The sequence below is a fragment of the Diachasmimorpha longicaudata genome, chromosome 5 (genome assembly GCF_034640455.1).
Source record: "Diachasmimorpha longicaudata isolate KC_UGA_2023 chromosome 5, iyDiaLong2, whole genome shotgun sequence".
NCBI classification, from domain to species: domain Eukaryota; kingdom Metazoa; phylum Arthropoda; class Insecta; order Hymenoptera; family Braconidae; genus Diachasmimorpha; species Diachasmimorpha longicaudata.
Window position 1 is genome coordinate 6,815,438 of NC_087229.1, and position 22,918 is coordinate 6,838,355.

The following is a 22,918-nucleotide window of genomic DNA, read 5'->3' on the forward strand; positions in this document are numbered from 1 at the left end:
CAATGAAACTAGTGAAATTAAAACTACAGATAGGACTACAACCTTCAGGACTGTACGGTCGAAAAAAAAAATCAAATACCTCCAACAGCCCCTAATTACAAAAGGGAGAAGAACGAAGCACATAAAAAGTCTCAGCAACGTTGAAAACACTGTGAAGAAACGGAAGGGTGGAAAAAAAAAGAGCCCTAGGACCAAAGCGAACGTTAAACGAGAAGGGGCTCGACGTACCGTGAAATTCCACGAACGAGAGTCACGAGTGGATGGTAGGAGTGGTTCGTACTTCTAAGTAGATGTTGGATAATACGTAGGCAGCCTTAGGTGGGTTATAGGTTGGAAGCTAAAATCCAGGTGGCTGAGCGGCTCACCTCCACACACACACAATGAACCTATCTCTTCCTTTCTCCTCCTCCTCCTCCTCCCCCCCTATCCCCCTCACACTCCGAATGGTGTATGAATCTAGGCTTGTAAACGTAGACATCACAGACACAATCGTACAGCCTTACTCAGACCTTTGCATTCTTGGATAAGAATGTATTTACATATGCAACGACCCTGGATTCTAGCCAGCACTCCCTGTTAGGTTAACTAGCTCGTTGCACTACTGGTCTGAATGTACACCTCTGGCCCGTTTACACCGGATAATCCGTAGGAAATTAGAGTGAGAAAATTGGTTCCCAAGAATGCCAATGTTCTAATGCAAACCTCAAAGATGCTGGTAGTAATGCCACGAGATCATATGAGAATGACAATATTCTTGTCTCGTCGATGATAACTCGGTGTCTTGACTGATCTGGTCTCTTGTTGACAGTTGATGTTGCATTTGGAATGAATTAACTACGGTAGTGGCGGGTTTTCGGGTAGATTTAGAAAAATTGGTCAACGTCACTGACAATTAGCGAGAGATTATAATGATAATTTCTTAATTTTCTGAGGTAGTTGTAACGAAATTCATGACGTTTCTGATATGAATAATAAAAATCAATCAGTCAGTAAACCAACGTACTCGACATTCCCGTTTCAACCGACTGAAATTCTGCCTCTTGAATGCACCTACAATCCACCAGGATTCCGAGTACCCGAAGTTGTTGGTTAACCAAAATACTCATGAAATCCTAATAATCTCAACCCCAGACACTAGACTCCGGTATCCAAATTGATTCAAGTACGTCTGGTGAATAGTGTAAGATGACAACTTCCAAAACAATTCACTTCTCAAGTTTTGAAGGGGGTTAGGAGGTAGGGGAGGAGCTCAACGAGGGGAGCACCTACTTCCTTCCTCATTCAAGACTGAATATAAAACCATCAATTAGCCAATTGAGTGAAAGAGGAAACTTAATTTGATCCCAGAAACTTTGGATGTTATGATGGAAAGTAGGGAGATGCTGATTAAATTATTTTTGCATCAATTAGCACTACGTCGCTGGGAAAATTCAACGAGACTAAAATTTACATTTCTAATTCGGTACAACTGTACTTTTACTCCCCTCATCGTTCGTACGTGTTGTCGGGTGAAAAGCCTGATGTAGCCAGAGGTAGCCAGGGTAATATGATCTCATCTTGCTCGAAAACTGGAGAAGAGCACAGGGAGGATTCTGGGGATTAGCGTTGAATTGAGGTTCAAACTGTCTCATCCTAGATTATTATATGAAAAGAGAAGGAAATTTCGACATGTGCTGCGTACAAGTTCTAATAGGATCACTCTTAGGAAGCTATTTATGAATTTTTAAATAAGAAACATTCAAATTTTGAACGCGTGCTCTATTATACAATATTTTTATATATTTTGAAAATTAGTTGAATTTTGAAGTGTTCGGTGGAGTTGCAAATTTCCGGTCTACATGGTGATGAAAATTATTGAATAATTTGCAACCTGTTCGTTGAATTAACAATTCACTGAACATACCGTGACACATGATGTTCAATTTTCACAGTCGTTGAACAATGACAAAATATTATATTCAACTGAATTTGGAATAATTCACTGGGAATTCAAGCTAATACGTCCTCAAATCGGTAAAATTTAAATTGTCAGAAAGGCTTATAAATTGCAATTTTATTGAATGTTCTAGAATTCACACCATATTTTAATCTCAAAAATAATGAAAATAGAAAAAATTGCGCTTGAAAGGTTTAGGTTTTGTAAATTTTTTGGTTAGTGTCGTGAAAAAAATAAAAACAACAAATCAAATCAATAAGTTATGGAAAAAATGATGAGCTCATTTTTTCGCAGTAGTACAACATCAGCCATTTTATAATTCATTTGAAATGTAAACCAAAGAGCCTAATTGCACCATTGATAAAAACCCGTGATGAAGAAGATGGGTTTTCCCTTTAATCTGAACACGAAATGCACTGCGTTTGCCAAAACACAACTTTACGCAGGGTAACTCGCCTCGGTGATTACGCTTCCTTGCCAGCTGGATACAGTGCCAGAGATCCAGACAGTTTCTTGCTGTGATTCAACGGTATAGTCTACTATACGACGATTTTGGGCGACGTAAGTAGCAAATTACTGCTACGGTATGCATCATGACAGGGAATAAATCCTTGGAAATTCTAACATTATAAATATTTGAAGTTTTTAGCTGCTGGGAGAGTAAATTGTCAAAACTATGAGCATTCATTTCGTATTGCTCCTGGTTTTTTCCACATAAAACATTTGAATTTGCAGTTAAATCGAGGATTACGTATTCAGATATTGAAATTAATACCGAGTTCTATAACTGCGAAGTTCTTATACGGCCCTGGCAGACTGTTGAAATTATTGGTATGGTGTCACGTCAACCACACGTGCGCATGACACACCAGATTATATCGGAAATTTTTTCCATCACACCGTGTTCCTTATTACATGTTACCTCTCTCTTATATAAAGGGACTGTATTACACATCATTTTTTATCCGTCGACTCAATATTTGTTCAATACGGAATAATCCATTGAAGGCTCCTATTATTTTTCCATTCGTTCTGATTTTTCATTCATGTTGTCGTTTCTTCTCATTCGGAATTTTTAATTTAAAAATTCTTAAAAATTATGGACCAACTAAGGTAAAGGAATTTAGGCTCTTCAATCTTTTGGTCTAATTTTCAATACTAAATCTCATTTTTTCGGAGCGTTAGGGCAATTATTATAAACAATTCCTCTTTGTAGGTACCTTCCATGACGCTAAAAAATGAAAGCAAAAAATATTTATTTCCTTCGCGCAAAAAATTCTTCTCATCACAATTTTTCGATTCCCAAACAATTTTCAAAGCTTCGATTCTCAAGGATTTGCCGAGTCTGTTGAAGGATCTCTCATCACTGACATAATGTGTATTGCATTGAAAATCGAGACCAACTTCAATCGATACAAAAAACAACGAGAAAACGAACGACACTACAAACTTATTTCACGCGACCCGTGAAGGCTTCATCCCCTATCTCTGGGGTTGCAATCATCCGAAGGACAATTCAGTGTGACAATGCATCGTGATAGCGAGATATTTCCGAGTCTACATGACTCGATGGTGGAAAATTGCGGAAGCTCGTATTCACGAATGCGTTTCATTTCCTGTCTATTTATCACTGTCTTCCAAACAAATTATTAAATTTTGGGTGATGAAGCTCACTCATCAGGATGAAATACAGCTACTCGTTAATTATATCATCAATCCATTATTTTCAACGACTAAAACAATTACGCACTGTTTGGGGTCCAGTGAAATAAAGCGGCTTGGCCGTGATAAAGCTTTAAGACTGCTGGAAAAGCTTACCACGATAAAACGTATTTCTGTGAATTTCCCATGGGATAATCAAGTACCTGGGACAAAGGGACTCACTGAGTGAGAATACGTGGATAGGGATATACTGTTGAGAGAACGAAATGGAGTTATTCCACTGTCGGGATACAACTTTGGAGCGGTGTGAATGCTTTTCTAGGGAGAAGGAAGAAAAAGAAAACTAGATGGTGATGATAAGACATCAGTATTTCTTTTTACAATTCAACCTGAAATGTCCTGTACAGGCAGAATGTCACAATAGAGAGGTCTCAAGGATCTCGACTGATAAAAATCGAGAAAACTAACTTTCTTCAGGGACAATATTTTTGAGGTCAGGAAAGGATTTATAATTTTCAGGAGATGGTGGTTGCAATAATGAATGGCTGGAATTATTAATAAATTGAAAACACTTTGCGGGAAAGTCGGATTTACAATATGAGGTCTTTACATCTCCTGTCGGTACGAGAGATTGACCTGAAGAAAGCTACAGTAATTCTTTGCCTCTGGGTTTTATGCTAGTCCTTTCTGACAATTTCCCTCCGAGAGTCCCTGTTCATGCGATTGTATAATAAAAAAACTCTAGAGGAATAGATAATAGAAAAAATATTGTTCACTTCATTGAGATGTTCATTAATTTTCTCTTCTTTATTCACAGTTGGATCCATGTATGTCTGCATGCTGTACGCCATCTTATTCCTGAAACTGTGGTCATACGTTCAGGTCAACATGTGGTGCCGTACGAGTGCGAAAAAATCAGTGACCCAGAGCAGAATGCGGAGACAATCGCTGTCATATAATAATCTACAGGGTGAGTGCTTCAATTCATCTCGTTGTAATTCCATAATATTCCAATTAATTTAGAATAATGACTTATACAATATCACAATACGCTACTCAATTTAATTTAACTCTATAACAATATGAGCCATATGAGTGATTACTGTGATGAGGTTATATGAGTGGTGAATGCGGAAAATGGAGTTATTAAATTTTCAATCGCGGGATTAATCTGATGGTGAGTAATTTCAGAAGCTACACTGAAAGGAAAAAAAGACTGAATATCACAGAACTAATTTCTTGAGCCAAATGTATCATCTCTTTAAGATTAATTATCCGCAATATGAGAAAGGAGGTATAATTGCATGAACAGTTGAGTAGTAATTTTCGGGAGAGTGACATTAAGTTAAAATTAGGGAAAGATAATGGAATTGCAAATTTCGGAGAAATCCAGTGGAATTGGGCTTTTTTGAGTGAGGGTAATGAGAGCCGTATGACCGTAAATATTTAATTATCATTCGGACTTCAAGAACAAGTGTTAATTTTTGGATTTGCCATGAAACTATAATGTATTGAAAATCTCCTAAAAGTATTTTGAAATCTTCATTGGGAAACATTTTCTAGACTAGTGCAGAGTAAGAAAAATAACACATGTCATTAGATGTCCACAAAAACCAGAAATTAGTCGGGTACATGTGGATTTCAATGGGCGTGTCTCTGGCATTTCAGCAATTTAAGGGCCTCCAGCAATTGTTCAGCGTAAAATTGCCAACTCTGGTTCGACGAAAGAAACCAACGACGTTGGCACACTCTACTACCCAGGTAGTAGAGTTAATTTTCGAGATTCCTCTTACGTTTCTCGGGTCTTTTAACGGCCATACATTGTGGCTACGTGCTTTTCTCCACTTTCACCACACCCCCATTTCTCAGTAGGCGACCTTCGAGATATACGAACGCCGGTGGGATGGAGTATAGTTGGTGGTCGTAGGTCTGGGGGCACCCGAGGAATCCTGAAGGTACAATGTTGGAATTACGGGCCATCCTGGCGTCCCTCCACCTCCCACACCCCCCCTGGGAGGCGTGATTGAAAATGGAGGAATAAAAAACTGCAATTTATATCTGCAAAGTAAAGAGGCTCACTAATAAAAGTTATATGGGGAAAAATGCAGTGGAAAAATTGCAGTGGAACAAGAATTTAATGTTAGATATTTCAAATTTTATCGAAGTTCTTCATGAAATGGATATTTTTTATTTTTGGTCCTCTCTGAAATGCTAAACTTTGAGTTGTACAATGGAACCGAAAATCATTTCGTCAATGTTTGCTTTTCTTTCTTCAATTTAACTTTCATGGAAACCAAGAGAGTGAAATTGGCCTTTGGAAAAATTGGCGGTATCGTCTGACGGACTTTTAACAACACGCAACTACCCAACATCATAACGATCGACATTTACGTGGAATTGAGCGGCTACGGGGGGAAGGGGAGGGGATATTTTCTGGAAGCCGTATAATTCAAATGAGTCAACGACACGCAATCACCATGTCTAACCGGGTGGCATTCGCTCGATTGCTCGTCTGATTCGAGTTATTTTTTTCTGTGTAATTCCGTTGGGGAGGGGACAATTGGAGAATTTTATGTATAATATCCGGGGGTTATTGCAGAGTCGTAGGGGAAGGGAGGCCAATGAATTTTCCTCTGACAAAGGAGATTTTTGATCTCAGTGGCAGGCATTCAGGAGTACAAAATCATTCTTCCGCGCCAAGGAGAGACTGCATTGTCGTGGCAGACTGATAAAATTCGGGTGCACAGACCAACTGGAAATCTTTGTTATAAGACAGTGGGATAATTCTCCTGAATATCTCTATAAACACCCCTGTGGGGTAACTGACCAAAGATTAAAATGTTGATACTTTTTTATTGGTAATCAACCGAAAATGTCAGAAAAAAATTATTTAACATTACAATATGTCCGCATTTTCTTCTCCGTGCACAGCAATCGTTCGAAATATCATATTGATTCAATAATTGAGTATTAAATCTGCTGATGAAGCAGATGTCAGTTCTCCGGAAAAACGGATAAGGACGATCCGATAAGACGAAGGGCTAAAAAATGCGAAAGAATCTCCAGCAGATAGTCATGCTCACAGACAAGCCAGCAAAGAAAAACGTTCTGGAATTTCATTTGAGCCGGATGCCTCGCGCTCGTTACGTCCTTGGCACGTAAAAGGCGGAAGACCCGGGGAAGGAGGAATCTGGAGGCGTCAAAGTGGCAGGGGCAGCGGGGGAGTAAAGCATTGCAAGACATCGACAAGGCATCCGTGGCGCGTAGTTGTTGGTAATCCTTCAGTATCTGATGGTTGGGCCGTGCGATATTCAAGGAAAGTGAAGGTACCCCAGACGACGGTAGATTGTGAGAGAGGAAAAGAAGATGGAACGGATAAATTTTCCAATTTCACCTGTTAGGAGTACGCCACCGGCTTGCTTGCTGCCTATAGTCAGTCCTCCCACCCCCTTTTCCCGTCTCCCTCCCTCTCCTCTCACGCTCCATCGTACCTCCTTCCAATCTTCCGGTCTGATTTGAATTCCAAATTGGATTATCCATCGGATTTGGATAATTGGAGGAATTCTATCAGTAAAACTGCATTTTTAGTCGCAGCCGATTGACATACCATGACTTCCATAATTGTGCGCCTGAATAAGATCAATATCCAGCGCTGAACGAAAAACAATAATTTGATTATTATTGGAATATACTAGAGTGAATGTTGTTTGACATTTTGTTGGTTTCAGTCCGCAAATTCAAGATATTCGTGGAGTTTCGCATTGACGAGACTTTCCTGCAGAACATTGTTAATTATTTTATAAATTTAATATATATATACTATACCATATACCATGTGGGGTAGAATCGAGCGCAAGATTTGTTTGCGTATGGTATCACAAATTTTAATCTCGAGAATATAGCCGAGATTGATGATTGCAGCTCAGTTTTTGAAAATGATAATTAAATTCTTGAATATTTTACTCGCAATCATAATTTTCCTGCAAATTGTTGTTTCCTAATTTGTGAAAAATATAAATGGACATTATGCTACAATAATCGTAGAACTGTATTTTAAAAAAGTGGATTTGAATATTTTATGCCCAACAGCTTCCGCAGTTCATCAATGTAGCACCGAATCGGAGGAAATATGGCACGACGCTAACGGGTCAAGTATTCTGGTCCAGTATCCGGATAATCTTCACATTGGCGATCTCATCTACTACATACTAGCACCAACACTCTGTTACGAGCTGAATTTTCCACGTACACAGAGAGTTCGAAAGAGGTAACACCTGTTTTCAACATTTTAAGGAGTTTTAAATGTATTCGTTGGAAAAAGTTTTTTCCCAATCGATCACCGGGATCGGTAAGAGGTCAGTTCGATTGAATTTATCTGTGTTCATTGAGCGAGGCATACACGTTTATTCTATCTACAACTAGAGAAAAGGAGTTGGAGAGAAAAAGAAATAGAGAAAGAAACTGTTCCGTAAAGTTTTAGTTTCGTAAATGAGCAGCAGTCGTTGCTTCATCCCATTTCTTGCTCATCTACAAGTCTCTCTCGCTCATTCCTTTCTTGTCTGCATTACACAGGAGTCTTTTCACTTTCTTCATTTTCATTTCTTTTCTTCCTCATTCTTGGTTTTTTTTTTAACCTCATTGCTCCTTTATTTTTTTCCCCCTTTGCCTCTGAATGAAAGTCAGACGAGTAGACACGACGCATTGTAAGGGACCCAATGTGAAAAGGCACTCGTTGAATTAGATTCGAGTGGATGCCATTGTTGCAAGACCAAGTGGGAGGCAACAAACTCTCGACAGTTATATCCACGAGTGATGTATTTCACGTAGTACATCCGACCTGTTTTAACCCATCTGTGTGCACCTCCAACTGGACCAGAAAATACAGAGGTTCACGTTTTAATTCGTGTATCCCTTCTACTCTACCTCTGATTCTCCAATTTATTTTTTCTTACCGAGTCAGTGAAGGAACTAACGTTATGTCTCCATTCTCTCTGATTCCAGGTTTTTGATGAAACGAATCTTTGAAGTATTCGTTGGCTGTCAGGTGGTGATGTCTCTGTGCCAGCAGTGGATGATTCCGTCGGTTAAAAATTCACTCATACCCTTCACGGTAAGTTTCACCTTCCGTTGAGGAACATTGATTATTCTTTTGTCCTTTCATCTGTTTGGCTTGATGGAACGATGCAATTTTCTTTGAAATTCCACTTCGCGTGTCCCCTCGAGCCCAAACTGGACCAATACTGAAGCAATACGGGAGATTATAGAAAGAGGAAAATTCTCGACACCGAAATATTCCGGGATATTTCCATTTACGAAATTTTGACGGAGTTTCGAGAGACCGATAGTCGATTCTAAGTGCAGATTCCTTTTAGAATAGGAAATTGATTTTACAGTCACAGTCTCCCCTCTAAATGTACAATTGTCATCGAAGGGCTGAAAAATCAATGAAACTCATTTCAACTGTTGATTATTTCGCTCTGTTGAATTATAATTCAGAAATGTTACCATGACATAGTTGATGAAACGAAACCATCAACTTTAAACACACGAGTGAAATTCAAAACGTAGGAGAGTCCGGTACTATTACCAGAGAGCCCTCTGCATCCACAACTAACCTTCGCATAAATTCCACGGACAAGTACATCTACAAGACCCTCACGTATTAGGTACCTGATAGACCGCCTAGTACACGTATTCCAAACTGTGTTCACCACCCTTTCGCACGTCTGCTTCTACTCTGTATATATATTCAAAATAGGTTATACGAAGTCGACTATGGAGGGGTCGGAGGGGGAGGGCTTAGCCTGACAACTTCCCAACCACAATTCATCCGAAAACCCTAAGCTAAAGTTTTGCGGGTTGTAACAGGCTTTACTTGTGGGCGAACGCGAGAACGTGCTAATCGAGCGATCGGTACAGGTACTTTTAACCTCGTGCCGCGGGAGATTTATAGCGTCACCCTGATGTCATCAAATCTCATTTCTTTGACTTTTTTTTCTGATTTAGGCGCTTGTGAAGACGATTGAAATGATTATTTTCAGCATTTCATCTTTGAAAACTGAAGTACATGACTCTGCACTTAGGTATTTGAGATAAATATGTGATTAATTTGCAGCACTTGTCATTTTTTCGCAAGTTCAGAATTGATTCTGAGGTAGCACCGGGTAAATCAGAGCTTTCTCTTTCCAATGAACACCGGCTACAACTTTACTTATCAACTATAATAATCAGTCCCATCGTATTTCACTGTCAGAGGATTTAAAGAATTAAAACTGTCAAGAAGATTGAAATAGACATTTGAGTAGGTGCAGGAATGACATAATCGTACAGAAGTGACTAATTAAATTTCCATTTTTTGAGTGATCGGTGAGAATTAAATTTTAGGATTAGGGTGCGTTCGAATTTTGCAGATCAGCTCAGCGTTGAAAATTCAGACATTTGTGGTAAAATGATAGAGAAGTGGTAATTTTCCGCGTATTCTTTCTTGAGAATGGATCAGATTAGAAAATTGTAATCATTATATTTTTGAATTTGGATATATTGACGGTGATAATCAAGGATGAACATACCAATTAGTAATGTGAATGGTATTTCGCGTCAAATGCAGAAAGAAAAAGTTCATTCAAAGCAATTCCTTTCCCGATATCGCCGATTCACTGTCTCTCTCTCTTCACATGACAATAACCCTAAGATTCCTACTCTAAACGTAAAACGTGATGGAAGGGCCATCCCCGGAGGCTGGATTATTGCAAAATGGATGAAATATCGCATCGATTTCCCACCTTGCCAACGATGCCTCGATAATCCCTCCCGCCTTTGTCGCGGGTTGGAGAAGAAAAAAAAGAGGATATTCTACGGGAGAAAAAGGACTATAAAAAAGTAGGTGCAGCCATCCTTGGAGGGCTGCTGAAGCTTTATGAAGGCTTCTTGCTTATTTTTTTTTTATCCTCCACTTTGTTAGTTTTCTCACTCCCTGACTTCTCAACTCATTTTTTCACAGTTGCCTGTTCGCTTGATTTTTGATTCGAAGTACCTTCACATGTTGCATTTTCCTAACAATGAAACTTCTTGGGCTTCATAACTTCAACTACGAGGTTATTGATTTCAGGTGTCGCGATCATTTCTTATTTATTCGTGAGGGCTGTGGCACGTAGGACAGATTGAACTTAATTATCTCATTAGCAGAATAAAATTATATCGATAGAAAAACTAATTTTTGTGAAGGCTAGACTGATAAAGGGATGTGGTTAATATTATCAAATTAATTCAGTTGAATGATTTTTTTTTCATTCGCTTCGAAAAAATTCCAGAACAATTTCGTAACATTTTCTTCGACTATATTTTGCTCTGGAATTACGAAAAAGATCCGCAGGTTTCCTATGATATTCCTCTCTGTGCACGTTCAATGTTCTTTGTGATTTAGCACAATAGTATGGAACAAAAGTTTGCTTTCACCAATTTACCCGCATAAATATTTTATAAATGGTATGTGAGCATTATTATTTATATATGATGAAAATGGTCTTGTCGGATTTCAGTGAAAGCTCCTTTTAGCTGGAAAGTAAAAATAATAGAGAAAGGATCCAGGCTCTTATGAAAATTACACTCTCCACCAGTTTTAATAACGATTCTTACAGGCATTTCATATCTCATTCTATCATGATAATGAACAAAGCTCACTTTATCTCACCGAAAAGCTCTTCTGAGTATCTTCTCGTAGAGGCATTTACAGTGAGGTACCCTTTTAATTTTATTTATATTGCATTCGTCGGCTCAACCGGCCAACCCTCAAACTCCAAGTCCCAGGGTACGTTCTATCTCGCTAATCTCGTCAGTCCAAAGCCTCGTTTTCCATTTCCTGTTGTAAGACCATCGGAATAATAGAGATCAAGGAGAAAGAACCGAGGGAAAATGAGATGCTTCCTTCGTGTGCCTCAGTAATGTCATGAATATTTCCTGAGGCTCAATAGAAACATGGAAACTCGAGGTTAAATTTTGTCTCGGGTTATGCAAGGGAAATTCAAACATCTGAAAGTTTGGAGAAACAACTTGAAAATTGCTGCTGGAAAATTTCTTATGCATTGTCTTCTGCTTCCCTTCAGCATTTTTTTTCTTCATCGCATCTAAGACTCTGTATTGTTCGTTGAAAAATAGGGAATATTGGACACACGCGACGTAAATTTTCATACAAGTTCAGTCATTATTTCTGGTAATTAAGAAAGGGCCAGCGATTTTTCGTTAATGTAATTGTTATTGGAGGACCGAATACATCAGTAGTAACTGCAGTAAAATATTTCTCCACTTCAGTAGGCGGTACGGTAATTTTGCGGCAATTTCCCCAGGAATGCATTGAAAAACTTTTCTCCTTCACTAAAAATTCCCAGATATTTCTCTTCATTCGTTCGATAAAAAAAATAAATGAAAATGCCAGGGAAATAAGTGATGAAAGGTATGAGGATGGATGAGGGCGATTTTGATGGGAGACATCGAAGATCCGTCTCAAGAATCTCAGCAACGAGGAACGGGGACCTCTTCAACCTTTCAACGTCGTCCGGCTTATTATAACCCTTTGTGGCTGTTTTCGAGACGCTATATATAGCCAACTGGTGCATCAGCTTTGGCTCCCGGTACATATACCAACTTGGATCCAACTATATAGCCCCCTGAACGTTCAACTACATCCATCTATAGCTACTTTATTCCGTAGCCGTCGCATATCGCAAACTTCTTTTTTATCCTCTCCTCCCCCGCCTCTGGACTCCTTCCCATCTGGAGGGCTCTTGAAGTTTGTCGGCTGAATGACAAAACCCCTTATGATTGAGTCTCCTTCAGGCAATAATAATAGGTGATTGAATTTTTTTTGTAATTCCGTGGAGAAGCAAGGGGAGGATTATATTTTTATTTGCATTTATAGTCATTTGGAGGGACAATGCAATAGAAATGATGTCACGGTGAGAGGAAAAGACTTTTCTTGAGTTGAAAAGATTTTATGAATTAAAAAGACCGCTCGGATGTAAATTAAAAAAAATTAATCGATCGTCTCTTTTAAATTCTTTCCTGAATAATCAAATCATCGATTTGGATGAGCATCAGATTGCTCTCCTTTACGTTTTTTGTTATAAATATCTTTCATTGATACAAGGAGAAATAGTGGAATATATGTATGCAGCAAAGAAATATTTGTTTGCTCAGTCACGTGAGGGTGCACTTTGAAACGAATTTTTGTCGGTTTTCCAGAAAGCCAGAGATATTCCATGCGCGGCCGCATTACGGCTGAACGGATGGAATCCACAAGGATATTTCGTGTTACCGTTGGTTGTACACCTGTGTGCTCAGAGAAACACGCGCGTCAGGGAGTTTGGGGTCAGGTAGAGGGGTGAGTGGGGTGGAGTAACGGGGGAAAAAGGACGAAACTAGGAGCAAAAGCCAGGCCTCGAATATACACACGATCTCAAGGACCACAAGTATTTTCACTATATTGTGTGTGAGTCGGTGTATTTTCTCTCTCGTACTTGTAGTTCTACCGCGACCACCGGTACACAAAACAATTTTATCCAGTCAAGAATATTAATATCCCCGGGGACTCACAGATCCCACAAGATACTGTGTTTTACACTGTTGTGCTGTGAACTTATGGTGTGGTTTTTTAGTGGGGTTTATTTTTTTGTCGGCAGATTTTTTTTCCCCAGAGCTCTATATCTTGGAGATCATATAGCCCGCATTATTGATAATCTCTCCGTCATTCAGAGTTTGATATGCACTTTTGATAACTTTCTGGTGAAATTTATGATGCATTTGTCGGGAGTTATTATGACAATTTCACAATTTCATTTCAATTATTATCCTGACGATCATAAAAATTTAGAGCAACCGGATGACTCCTGATATTTGATAATTCGAAATGAGAAGTCCCCACAATAGTATTTCACGTCAATGCAGAAGAAGCGCAATAAGTCCAACGCGTTCGATACAATTTTTCTGGAAGCCTTTCCCTCACTGGGAAAACCATTGAAGAGTGCAAGGAGTGCAACTTCTCCTAGTTGGCAATATTTTTATTGAAGATACACCAGTTTCCCCGGTTGGATGCACCCTCTCGATTTTTCATCTCCTCATAATAACGATAATGCAGGTCTCGCGTTTAACAAAAAAAAAATGAAAAAAGGACAGCATCAAAGGCACTGAAGTATCATGTTGAAAACTTTGAAAAATGAGAGGAGAACTCAGATAAAAAAGGGGGGAGGAGCAGTATGCACAGTGTACATTCAAGGTATGACCTTAATTCTAACGGAAAATGGCGCTGACAAGCGTCAGATTACAATGCAGTCTGTGACCTCTGGTTTATCCTGGTGAAACAGACTCGACGACACGACAATCATGGTCCACTGGGTCTTCGTTGAAACGATGAGGTACAGTTCGATTACAGTAATAGTTGATGAATTTTGTTATATCCATAGATATCGAGTAAAGATTGATTTAAGGTAGGAAGTCGTCAATTTGGGAACTCAATTAGTTCATCGAGAAAGGGATCGATATTGGTCATGTTTACTGGACTGGGCCATTCATTCACTTATCCATTATTTAATTACAATAATTGATTGAAACACTGGTGGAACACTTCGAGTTTATCTTATTACTGAAATAATTGCTAGAAGGTTCATTGGAATAATCGAGTGTTAATTATCTGCGCATTTTGGGAATTGAAACCAACATAATTGCATTTTCTGTAGAAATAAAATGCGGCCGTGTCGTTCCTCTATCCAATGAAAGTCAATACAGCAATGAAGTGGTGAATCGCAATAAGTAGATTTTCTTCGAGAATGAGATTTGGGTGGAAAGGGCTTTTACATGTCACATTATATAAGACATTTTTCTAAAATTCTATGTATTTTTAACACGAGATGCGGTGGAAATTCAACTCTCATTGGGATCCTGTTGGGATCTCCTTCGCCTCCTACTCCTCTCCTCCGAGAAATTCATCAACTTCACTCATTTCAACGCGCACAGTTATCGATTCCATTATTTTTTAAGGCAGGATGTCACTCATTAATTCATTCATAATTCTCCAACGCGGAGACAAAAATTCTTTAAATATAACATGCCGTTCCGTAATCTGCCAGTTAAAACAGTGTTCAGTCAAAATTCCGAGAGACACTTGGCTCTCGTAATTATTATCACGTTATAAAATCAATAGATAAATTCTTGAAACACTATAATTGATTTTTTTTTAAATTAATGTCCGAAAATCGCGTTCTCCTGGGAGATATGGTCATTGTCAACCTCGATAATTGCTATTTCCGTTTCTGTTCTTCACATAAAACACCCGCCGAGTGTCAAACACACGGAGAAGTTAAAAAACAAATATGCACATTGAGCCTTGATTATTCATGTAGAACGCTTGAACTATCTGCCTTGGCTACACCACAGTTACGTGACAATAAAAAAAATATATATTCCGCACCCTTGCAATTGGCGTGACACTGGTTGTATATCGAGTTGAGAAGTACACTGTTTCCAATTACCAAGTTCCATCTTGCCAAGTTAATGCTGAAGGTTTTTGCTTCACCGACCCAACAACCATTTGTTTTACCATAACCCATTCTTGCCTTCACTCGTGGGCTTCATATTCCCCTTGAATTCAAGCTCTCATACCTCTTGGTGGAGTAACCCCGGCTAGTCATTTATTATCATTATTTTCCTTGAAAAGTTTTGCTCGAATTAACTCGGGAATATTGTAAACATTTTATCCTTATTATGTCGTTCTGTTACAGAACATGGATGTCGCTAAAGCTGCCGAGAGACTTCTGAAACTCGCTGTAAGTACAGGACAAATTCATTTATCTTACCTTCTCGGTATCAAAGTTTTGAATGTGGTTAAATTTCATTTTTTTTCCCGCTCTTTGAGATGAGAATGAGATACACCACGAGTATGGCATTAAATTTTAATGTTTAATATTCTGATGGGGATTGAGATGTTGGTACCAGTTGGAGACTGAAATATAGGTTTTTATTGGTGTTTTTACGCGGATTTACAATTCAGAGAGTTGAAGGTCAGAAGACTCGGGAATATTGTAAACTGGCCGTCATTTTGCGACAATTTTACCGCTCTAGTAGTATGAAAATCTCATGGATAGTGATCTTTACAAGAGGATGAGATTGGAAATTCAATTGAATAAATAAATTTATCATCCGGAGGGTGATATTTTAATACTAAAAAGATGAGAATTATTCCAAGTAAATGGTCTCAGAATGAAATTTTCAAAAGTCTTAATTTAAAATCTGGAACATTTCATCTGAAATCGAGGTATCCCGAAATTTCACATTCGAGTGCCTTCGTTTATATCTCAAATCTATTTCCCGCTGTTCTTTTAATGGAAAATTTGATTAAAAAACGAGATTAAAATATATCAGTAAAATTATCACATGCATATCACTATTCACTTGGCGACTAGAATTTCCAGAAAACCAGAATATTTAATATCACTCACGATGAATTTTTACTTACCCAAGAAATTTGGCGATATTTCCCCTCTAATCTCATATACTGGCTAACAATTTTACTTATTTCAATTTTTAATGGGCCCCTGAATAGTCCAACTAAATTTGGAAGTGAAATGAAAACTAGGAATTTCACTGGACTTTTCAAATTCACGAAAAATGTTTCCCTAGCTTATTGAATTTGTAGATGCACTTTAACATTTTCACCCACTGAAACAGAAAGACACACCACAAGTGTAATATTAAACCTCAATATGTAATATTCTGATGGGGTGAAAAAAAAGTACACATCAAATAAAACTTTATGAATTCCATGCACATTGAAAGCCATTAATAGGCAACCGTGGTATCCGGGTAGATTGCATCGGTAATGTCGAGGGGGTATATCGGATTTGTGAATATTGCATGATCACGATGTATGGGTTTGCAACAGCGTAAAGCGTCACGCTGAGCATGTGTCGTTAAATCCTGCGCGAAATTGCTGGGGAAAGATAGCATCATCCCCTCTACACGTTGATGCATGCTTATACACTATTTTCCATTACTCTGTTTGCACTTGGAATTGTGTCTTGGAGATAGTGGGACAACAAAAAAACAATGGACGGGTGGTTATTGTCGAGTTGTTGGGGACCGTAGACGAGCTGGATAAAGTGAAAACCGACGTAAACTGCTGGACGAATCATCAGGAGGATTTGGAAAAAAAAAGTGGACAACTGCTGGGAGCAGTTTGTGGAACTGTAGATCGTAGAAAAGGAGCATCGGTGGCGTGACTTGGCCCGTCGATTCTTTTGTAGCAGTTTGTGACACGTCATGAACAACTCAGTGGTGGGCCATAACGAATGTGCCTGCTGCACGGAGGAAAAAAATGACATAAACTTGGTTTATAGAGAATTTTATTGGCTCACCTGGGGAATTCTAATAGTTTATATCAATGGCAAAATGTTAAATTTTCGCTTATCGTTAGGAATTTTTATGGAATTCCGGGATAAATAAGACAGCAATCTTTACAGAAATGATGTTGAATTTGATTCCAGGAAAGAAAATAGAGATAAAATAGTTGTATAGGAAAGCATGATTACTCAATGACAAAATTCCTTAGAATTTCACAGGAAATTTTAGCACTGAAAATCCAGTGGAAAGTTTTTAATGGGGTAGGACTCTAGATATAGATTGTACGAAATATACTCGTCGTAAACATTTTACTGGTGTTCCAGAACGAATGTGCCTTGTGTTCATAGGAAAAAATATTATAAATTTGATTTATCGTGAATTTTATCGAGTCCCCTGGGACATGCGGATACTATATCTCAATGACCAAATGTTCCTAACCAGCCAGGTACAGCTCAAATTAAACCCAAAATCCTGAACAGTCTGCAGTTCCTCATCGCAAAGGCCGACAAAAAAGTTGGAGTTGGTCTGTGTATTGAAGTTAAAAGGCGATATCAACAAAAAAGAAATTAAACCGTCTGTGAAACTTTAGCAGCACCAGGCGAATCCGCGTACATGTTCAAAAAGAAAAGCCCTCTGACCGTAAGAAATAAAAGGTCTGTACATTTTAAAAGTGGTGGACGTGGTGGTGAATACTACTGAAAATGCCCACCGGCGGAACCGAAGACTTTTCTCCTACCTTTGTGTCCAGCAGCATTATTGAGGATCGTACAAGAAAAAATGAGACGATAGCTGTGGAATGTTGACAAAGCCAGGGCATCTTTGACGGGTGGCTGTGGTGATCTACTGAGGAAAAGTAGTAAAAGGCATTTCCACTCATATATAAACCAAATATCTTAAAAATTCTGAGACGTGAAAAAGACGAGTCGAAGAATTGTTGAAACGAAACTTGCCAGTTCTTCTTCGTTCTTATTTTTTTTTTTTCTTGTTTACTCTCTTTCGATCCCTCAACTGTATTTTTTTTCCACCTCTACTTTTTTTTACTTTTATTACTCACGGGGGGATCAAAGGATTCAACTTGGAATTGCAGACCACACCCAGGAATATTGCCGAGGTCAAATGGCTCACTTGAGACGGCGATGGGAATTTATAAAAAAGTGGCCTCTCCTCAAACTTCTTGCTTAGTTCATTAAGACCATTATTTACTGGGCTCTTTTTTTTTTATTTCCAGATACCGAATCACTTGATGTGGCTGTGCTTTTTCTACCTGGCGTTTCATTCTTCCTTGAATCTCATGGGCGAGCTTCTCCACTTTGCTGACAGGAATTTCTACTGCGACTGGTGGAATGCTAATAACATTGACACCTTCTGGAGAACCTGGAATATGCCTGTGCACAGATGGGCTGTGAGGTAAGTTCATGGTGCGATGGAGAGGCTCAAGAGACTGCTTTTTTTCTCTCTCATCCTCATTTGATATTCTCGTTGTAGAAGTCACTAGGTGTCTTGATGTAGGCTATGGTTCAGGAGGGGTGCCTGGTTGGGAATTGCACGTTTGAAAAAAATCAATACAAGAAATGTGCGTAAGAGACAAATGACGCGCGTGTTAAAACATTTTATACAGTCAAATACATATAGACAATGTGTGAATATTTCCGACAGAATCAGCCAAAAACGAATCCAATCAGATTTTTCAACGAATTTGAAAATGTGTCTGTACTTTACTGATAGAATCTTCTGCTGCAACTGCTGGCATACTAATAATATTGACACCTTCTGAAAGATCCGAAATATCTGTGTGCACAGGTGGTTTGTGAGGTAACTTCACATTGCGCCGGGAATACTGGAGAGACTGCTTTTTTCCATCTCTCTCGTCCTCATTCCATATTCTCATCGTAGGGGAAGTTCGCAGAGATCTTGATATAATCTTTGACGATGAAGGGCGGACTGGGTTTGGCTATTGGTTCGTGAAGTCTTTATTGAAACCCAATTGTCTCAGGATTTTGTAAAAAGTTGGTAATTCGTTTCACTTCATGGAATATCGCGAAATTTTTTGAATAATTACAACCTAGGGATGTCTGTCGGAAATATCTGTCAAGAGGTAGGCGTGTAGAATCATCGATCTTCATTGAATTTTCTGATGGATATTTCGTCATTGCAGGTTTCTGCTCAAAAATACCTGTAACTAAGTTATGGCATTTTTTAGTAGATCCGACTAGACACAGATGAAAAATTTAATGAGATCCGTCGATATTTTCGTGTAGGTGGTAGAGTTCTGAGTTACAATGCTCAATTTAGAAGGATCAATCTAAGTTAATCTCATTTTATCTTGTCTTGTGAGGAGGGGTCGATATTGTATCTGATGCAAGGGTATTTTTTTTTAAAGTCATTAATAGCAGAGAGGGTTGAAGATGGCATTATGAGAGCACGGATTTAAGGTGAACTTTGCTCATTCCTCTCAGTTCATTTTCTAGATGATTCCGTGAAATGCCACTTTCTAGATTGAATTTATAATTTTCTGTCTGACGAGGTTCCAAGAGTTGATTTGGATAATTTTATCTCGGGTTATCGGTGCAAACATTCTGTGCGGTTAATGAGCTAGTCTTGTTAGAAACTTGACTGAGAATGAGACAGTCATTGACATTTACTATTCGTGAAATGTCCCTTGAGTGTTCTCCATGCATGGAAATTCCAAGACAATTGACCTGGCTTCAGTAACTGTTTCCCTCGGGGTCACATGCTCATATCCATTCCCTCCATCGTTATTAGAATTTTGATAATATTGCGCTGTCAATAATTCCCCCACAATCCTGATAATCTCATCGAGTATTTAACGAAAACTCTCCGTCTACATCGACTTCAGCTTAAACCTCTATCTCACCTCGAATGTCGGTGTATGCATTAAATATTCTTGCAGCTAAGACTGCACCATAAAGTTCAACCCTATCCTATTTTGCAACTTGAAATTTTTTCCGAAACACTTCCCTATCCGGTCGTTGACTTTGAAGACTGCAATGCGAAAGTTCACACGATTCTTTACCAACTTTTCCTGCGACACCAGGAACCAAACATTGATCAGATTTTCCAGATGTGTTATTCCCGTTATTTCCTTCAACCTTCAATTTACTCCTGTATTATGACACCTGTGATTCACTCATGATCAATTCTCCGTAATATTCTCGTGATCGATCACCAGCGTTACCTTGAATATTCTCCTGATAATTACATGATAAATTTATCAGATCTTTCAGACGTGTTTCCACACCTCTAACTCAATAATAATAAACCATTAACCGCGATAATCTCTGCTTCATGTCTGAATACAACATTAAACCTTACATAGTTCAGCTTGGCCAATAAGGATATATTGTCTCGCCGTTCAGGTTCAATCACATTATTAATAGTTCTCACAATTGAGTGTTTTACCATCTTCATAATATTTAAGGAATATTCGATACAGCTTTCAAAATCACGTGATGAATTTTGAAACTACGAAGAGAGAACAATCGGGGAAAAATTACTGCGCTCCTATAGTTAAGTGCATTGAGATGGTTTTTCCCGACGAAATGCAGTGCAAAAAGTAGGAAAAACTAACGTAGCACCAGGAATTTTCGTGGAAAATACAACCAAAAATTCCTGTGGAGCACAATTCATTTTTAGGATCGATACGAACGAATTCTGAGACTGGATGAAACATCTTGAATCTTCCAGATGTATTTTCTCCTCCTCTCACCATTTTGCCATCTGTAATTCATTAATAATATCCCGCTCTACTAAATAATTTACTCTTCATATCTGAGCACTCAATTAATATTTTAAAATCTCCACTGTGCTACTCCAGATTGTCTTTTCCAGGGCTTTATAATTCACTTCTATGAAGGGAAATGCAACGAGCAATTGTTACATTCAATCCTGTCGTACATTATTGTATTAATAATATTTTTTATACGTTCTATAATTAACTTTCACGTTCAATTTCCTTTTCAATCATTGATAATCTCACATCATGTAGCATTTATCACCTGATCGTTTTTAGAATCAATCAAACCTCACGAAAGTCCCTAATTAATTCCAAATGCAACATCACTCAGTACTATATTATTCTGAAAGACCATTTTAGACGAATTATTTTGATGCCCTCCTATTCTTCAATTCATTCCCACTTCCTTCACCTCTCAATCATAATAACTCATCACACAGGACCCAACCCCGATCTATCATCTCATTTCCTTTTAAGAATGTTCTTCTTCATCTAAATTTCAAATATATTAAATTTCTTCCACTCATAAATGCATTATAAAAATGACTGATGAACCGACCAGAACTCCCTCAAAAATAAATATGAATAATAAGTGAAATAGTGATAACCACTGCCCAATTCGTTATCAATTCCATATCATTAGTGTCTAAATGTCTGCTCTTCACTGACAACTCACAACCGAGGATTTATCGTTACTCAATTTCGATGGATTTTAGTCTCAATGGACTTAACGACTCTGTTACCTTTAATAGAATAGGTTCTTCCGTAATAATCTCCTCTTTACACCTAAGGGCAACATTAAAAGTTAAAAATCTCATCGCTAGCATTGAGAATTATGTTTTTCGTGCTCTACGACGAATTTTCATAAAGGAAAATTCAACGACCGTCTTTCACACTCAGTCTTTCCCCTCATCTCCCTCCTCTCCACCCAACCCCACCCCGTCTTTTATCACTCGGCCTGGAGAATCTCAGCCTGCAACTGGCACGGGTCCATGCACAGCCGAGAGGCGACTAGGGAAAGGTGGAGTGGGATGAAAGTGGGAAAGAAAGATGGAGGGCTGAGCAAACTCCAAAGGCGATTCTGTTGAAGGGATCCGGGGACAGGGGTAAAGAAGTAGATGGAGGCTCACGTTTTCAGTGAACAGAGTGGGAGGGGTGGAAGGGGGTTGTAATGGGAAAAGACGATACGCATCGCATTGCCACACTTAAAGCTGTTTATACCTCTGAGATTCTACAATACTACTATGACGCCTGAGATTTTGCCAACTTCTTGTTGAAAAAGAGAGGGAACATCTCGAATAGTGAAGTGGCGAAGAGAAGGCGAGTAAAAATGAAAAGAAGTGTATGACATACGTAAATATTCTTGTGCTTTTTCAATCTCCCTCGGGCCTGGGAGATTTTTCTCATTTGTGGTGGGGGTTTTTTTTTCACACTGCTCAGAGATGGCTTTGCTAATAAGATTGCTAACGACCCTCGGCACCCTTTCACTCTTTGATGTTTATTCTCAGTGATGAAAGGATAAATTTGTTTTTTTTTTCAGGCATTTGTATATTCCGATCGTGGAGATGGGATATGGAAAAACTACGGCGAGTGTCACCGTTTTCTTCATCAGCGCATTCTTTCATGAGTATCTAGTCAGTGTACCGTTGAAGACATTCAAAATTTGGGCGTTTTTGGGAATGATGGGACAGGTACGGTGGTTTTTTATTTACTTGTTTTTTTTAAGAGTATTTTTGTAGTCGAGTTGTTAACTGGGTCAAGTTCAATTCATTTGTGGGGTAATCTCGACATTTTGTTTCATTTTTTAGACTAAAAATTTCGCAAAATGTTCTGTTGCACCCGTCGGCACAGAAAAAAGTTATTAAACATCTTTACTCCCCTTTTGAGACTTTGAGAAAGCAAATGATTTTCAAGTTATGTTACTTCGTCTCGTATAATAATTTAAAATTGATACGATTTTAAAATTATGTTAGAACAGACATCTTTAATCAATTTGACATTTCAAATGATACATTAAGATGGGGCTATGAATTATAATTCGAGACAGTTATTAACAGTCGTAAATTTGAATTAATTATTTGAAGTGATTCAGTGATAAGTGAATGAATAAATTTTAAAAACATGAAAAATTGATGATATTCGATAGGAACTCTTCTTAAAACGTTTTTATCGCTGCCATT

At 38.4% G+C, this 22,918-nt stretch overlaps 1 protein-coding gene and 1 long non-coding RNA gene across 2 annotated transcripts in view; one reads left to right on the forward strand and one right to left on the reverse strand.

The window, feature by feature from the left end:
- LOC135162098 (diacylglycerol O-acyltransferase 1) overlaps positions 1-22,918 on the forward strand; it is a 39,146-nt gene that overhangs the window by 15,126 nt on the left and 1,102 nt on the right. The window contains exons 6-11 of the mRNA XM_064120239.1: positions 4,416-4,568; positions 7,688-7,865; positions 8,600-8,708; positions 15,367-15,411; positions 18,213-18,391; positions 22,279-22,429. Of these exons, the coding sequence (XP_063976309.1) occupies positions 4,416-4,568; positions 7,688-7,865; positions 8,600-8,708; positions 15,367-15,411; positions 18,213-18,391; positions 22,279-22,429 (815 nt within the window). The remainder of the gene's footprint in view (positions 1-4,415; positions 4,569-7,687; positions 7,866-8,599; positions 8,709-15,366; positions 15,412-18,212; positions 18,392-22,278; positions 22,430-22,918) is intronic.
- LOC135162137 (uncharacterized) overlaps positions 15,993-22,918 on the reverse strand; it is an 87,435-nt gene continuing 80,509 nt past the window's right edge. The window contains exon 2 of the long non-coding RNA XR_010298904.1: positions 15,993-16,303. This is a non-coding gene — a long non-coding RNA (uncharacterized LOC135162137). The remainder of the gene's footprint in view (positions 16,304-22,918) is intronic.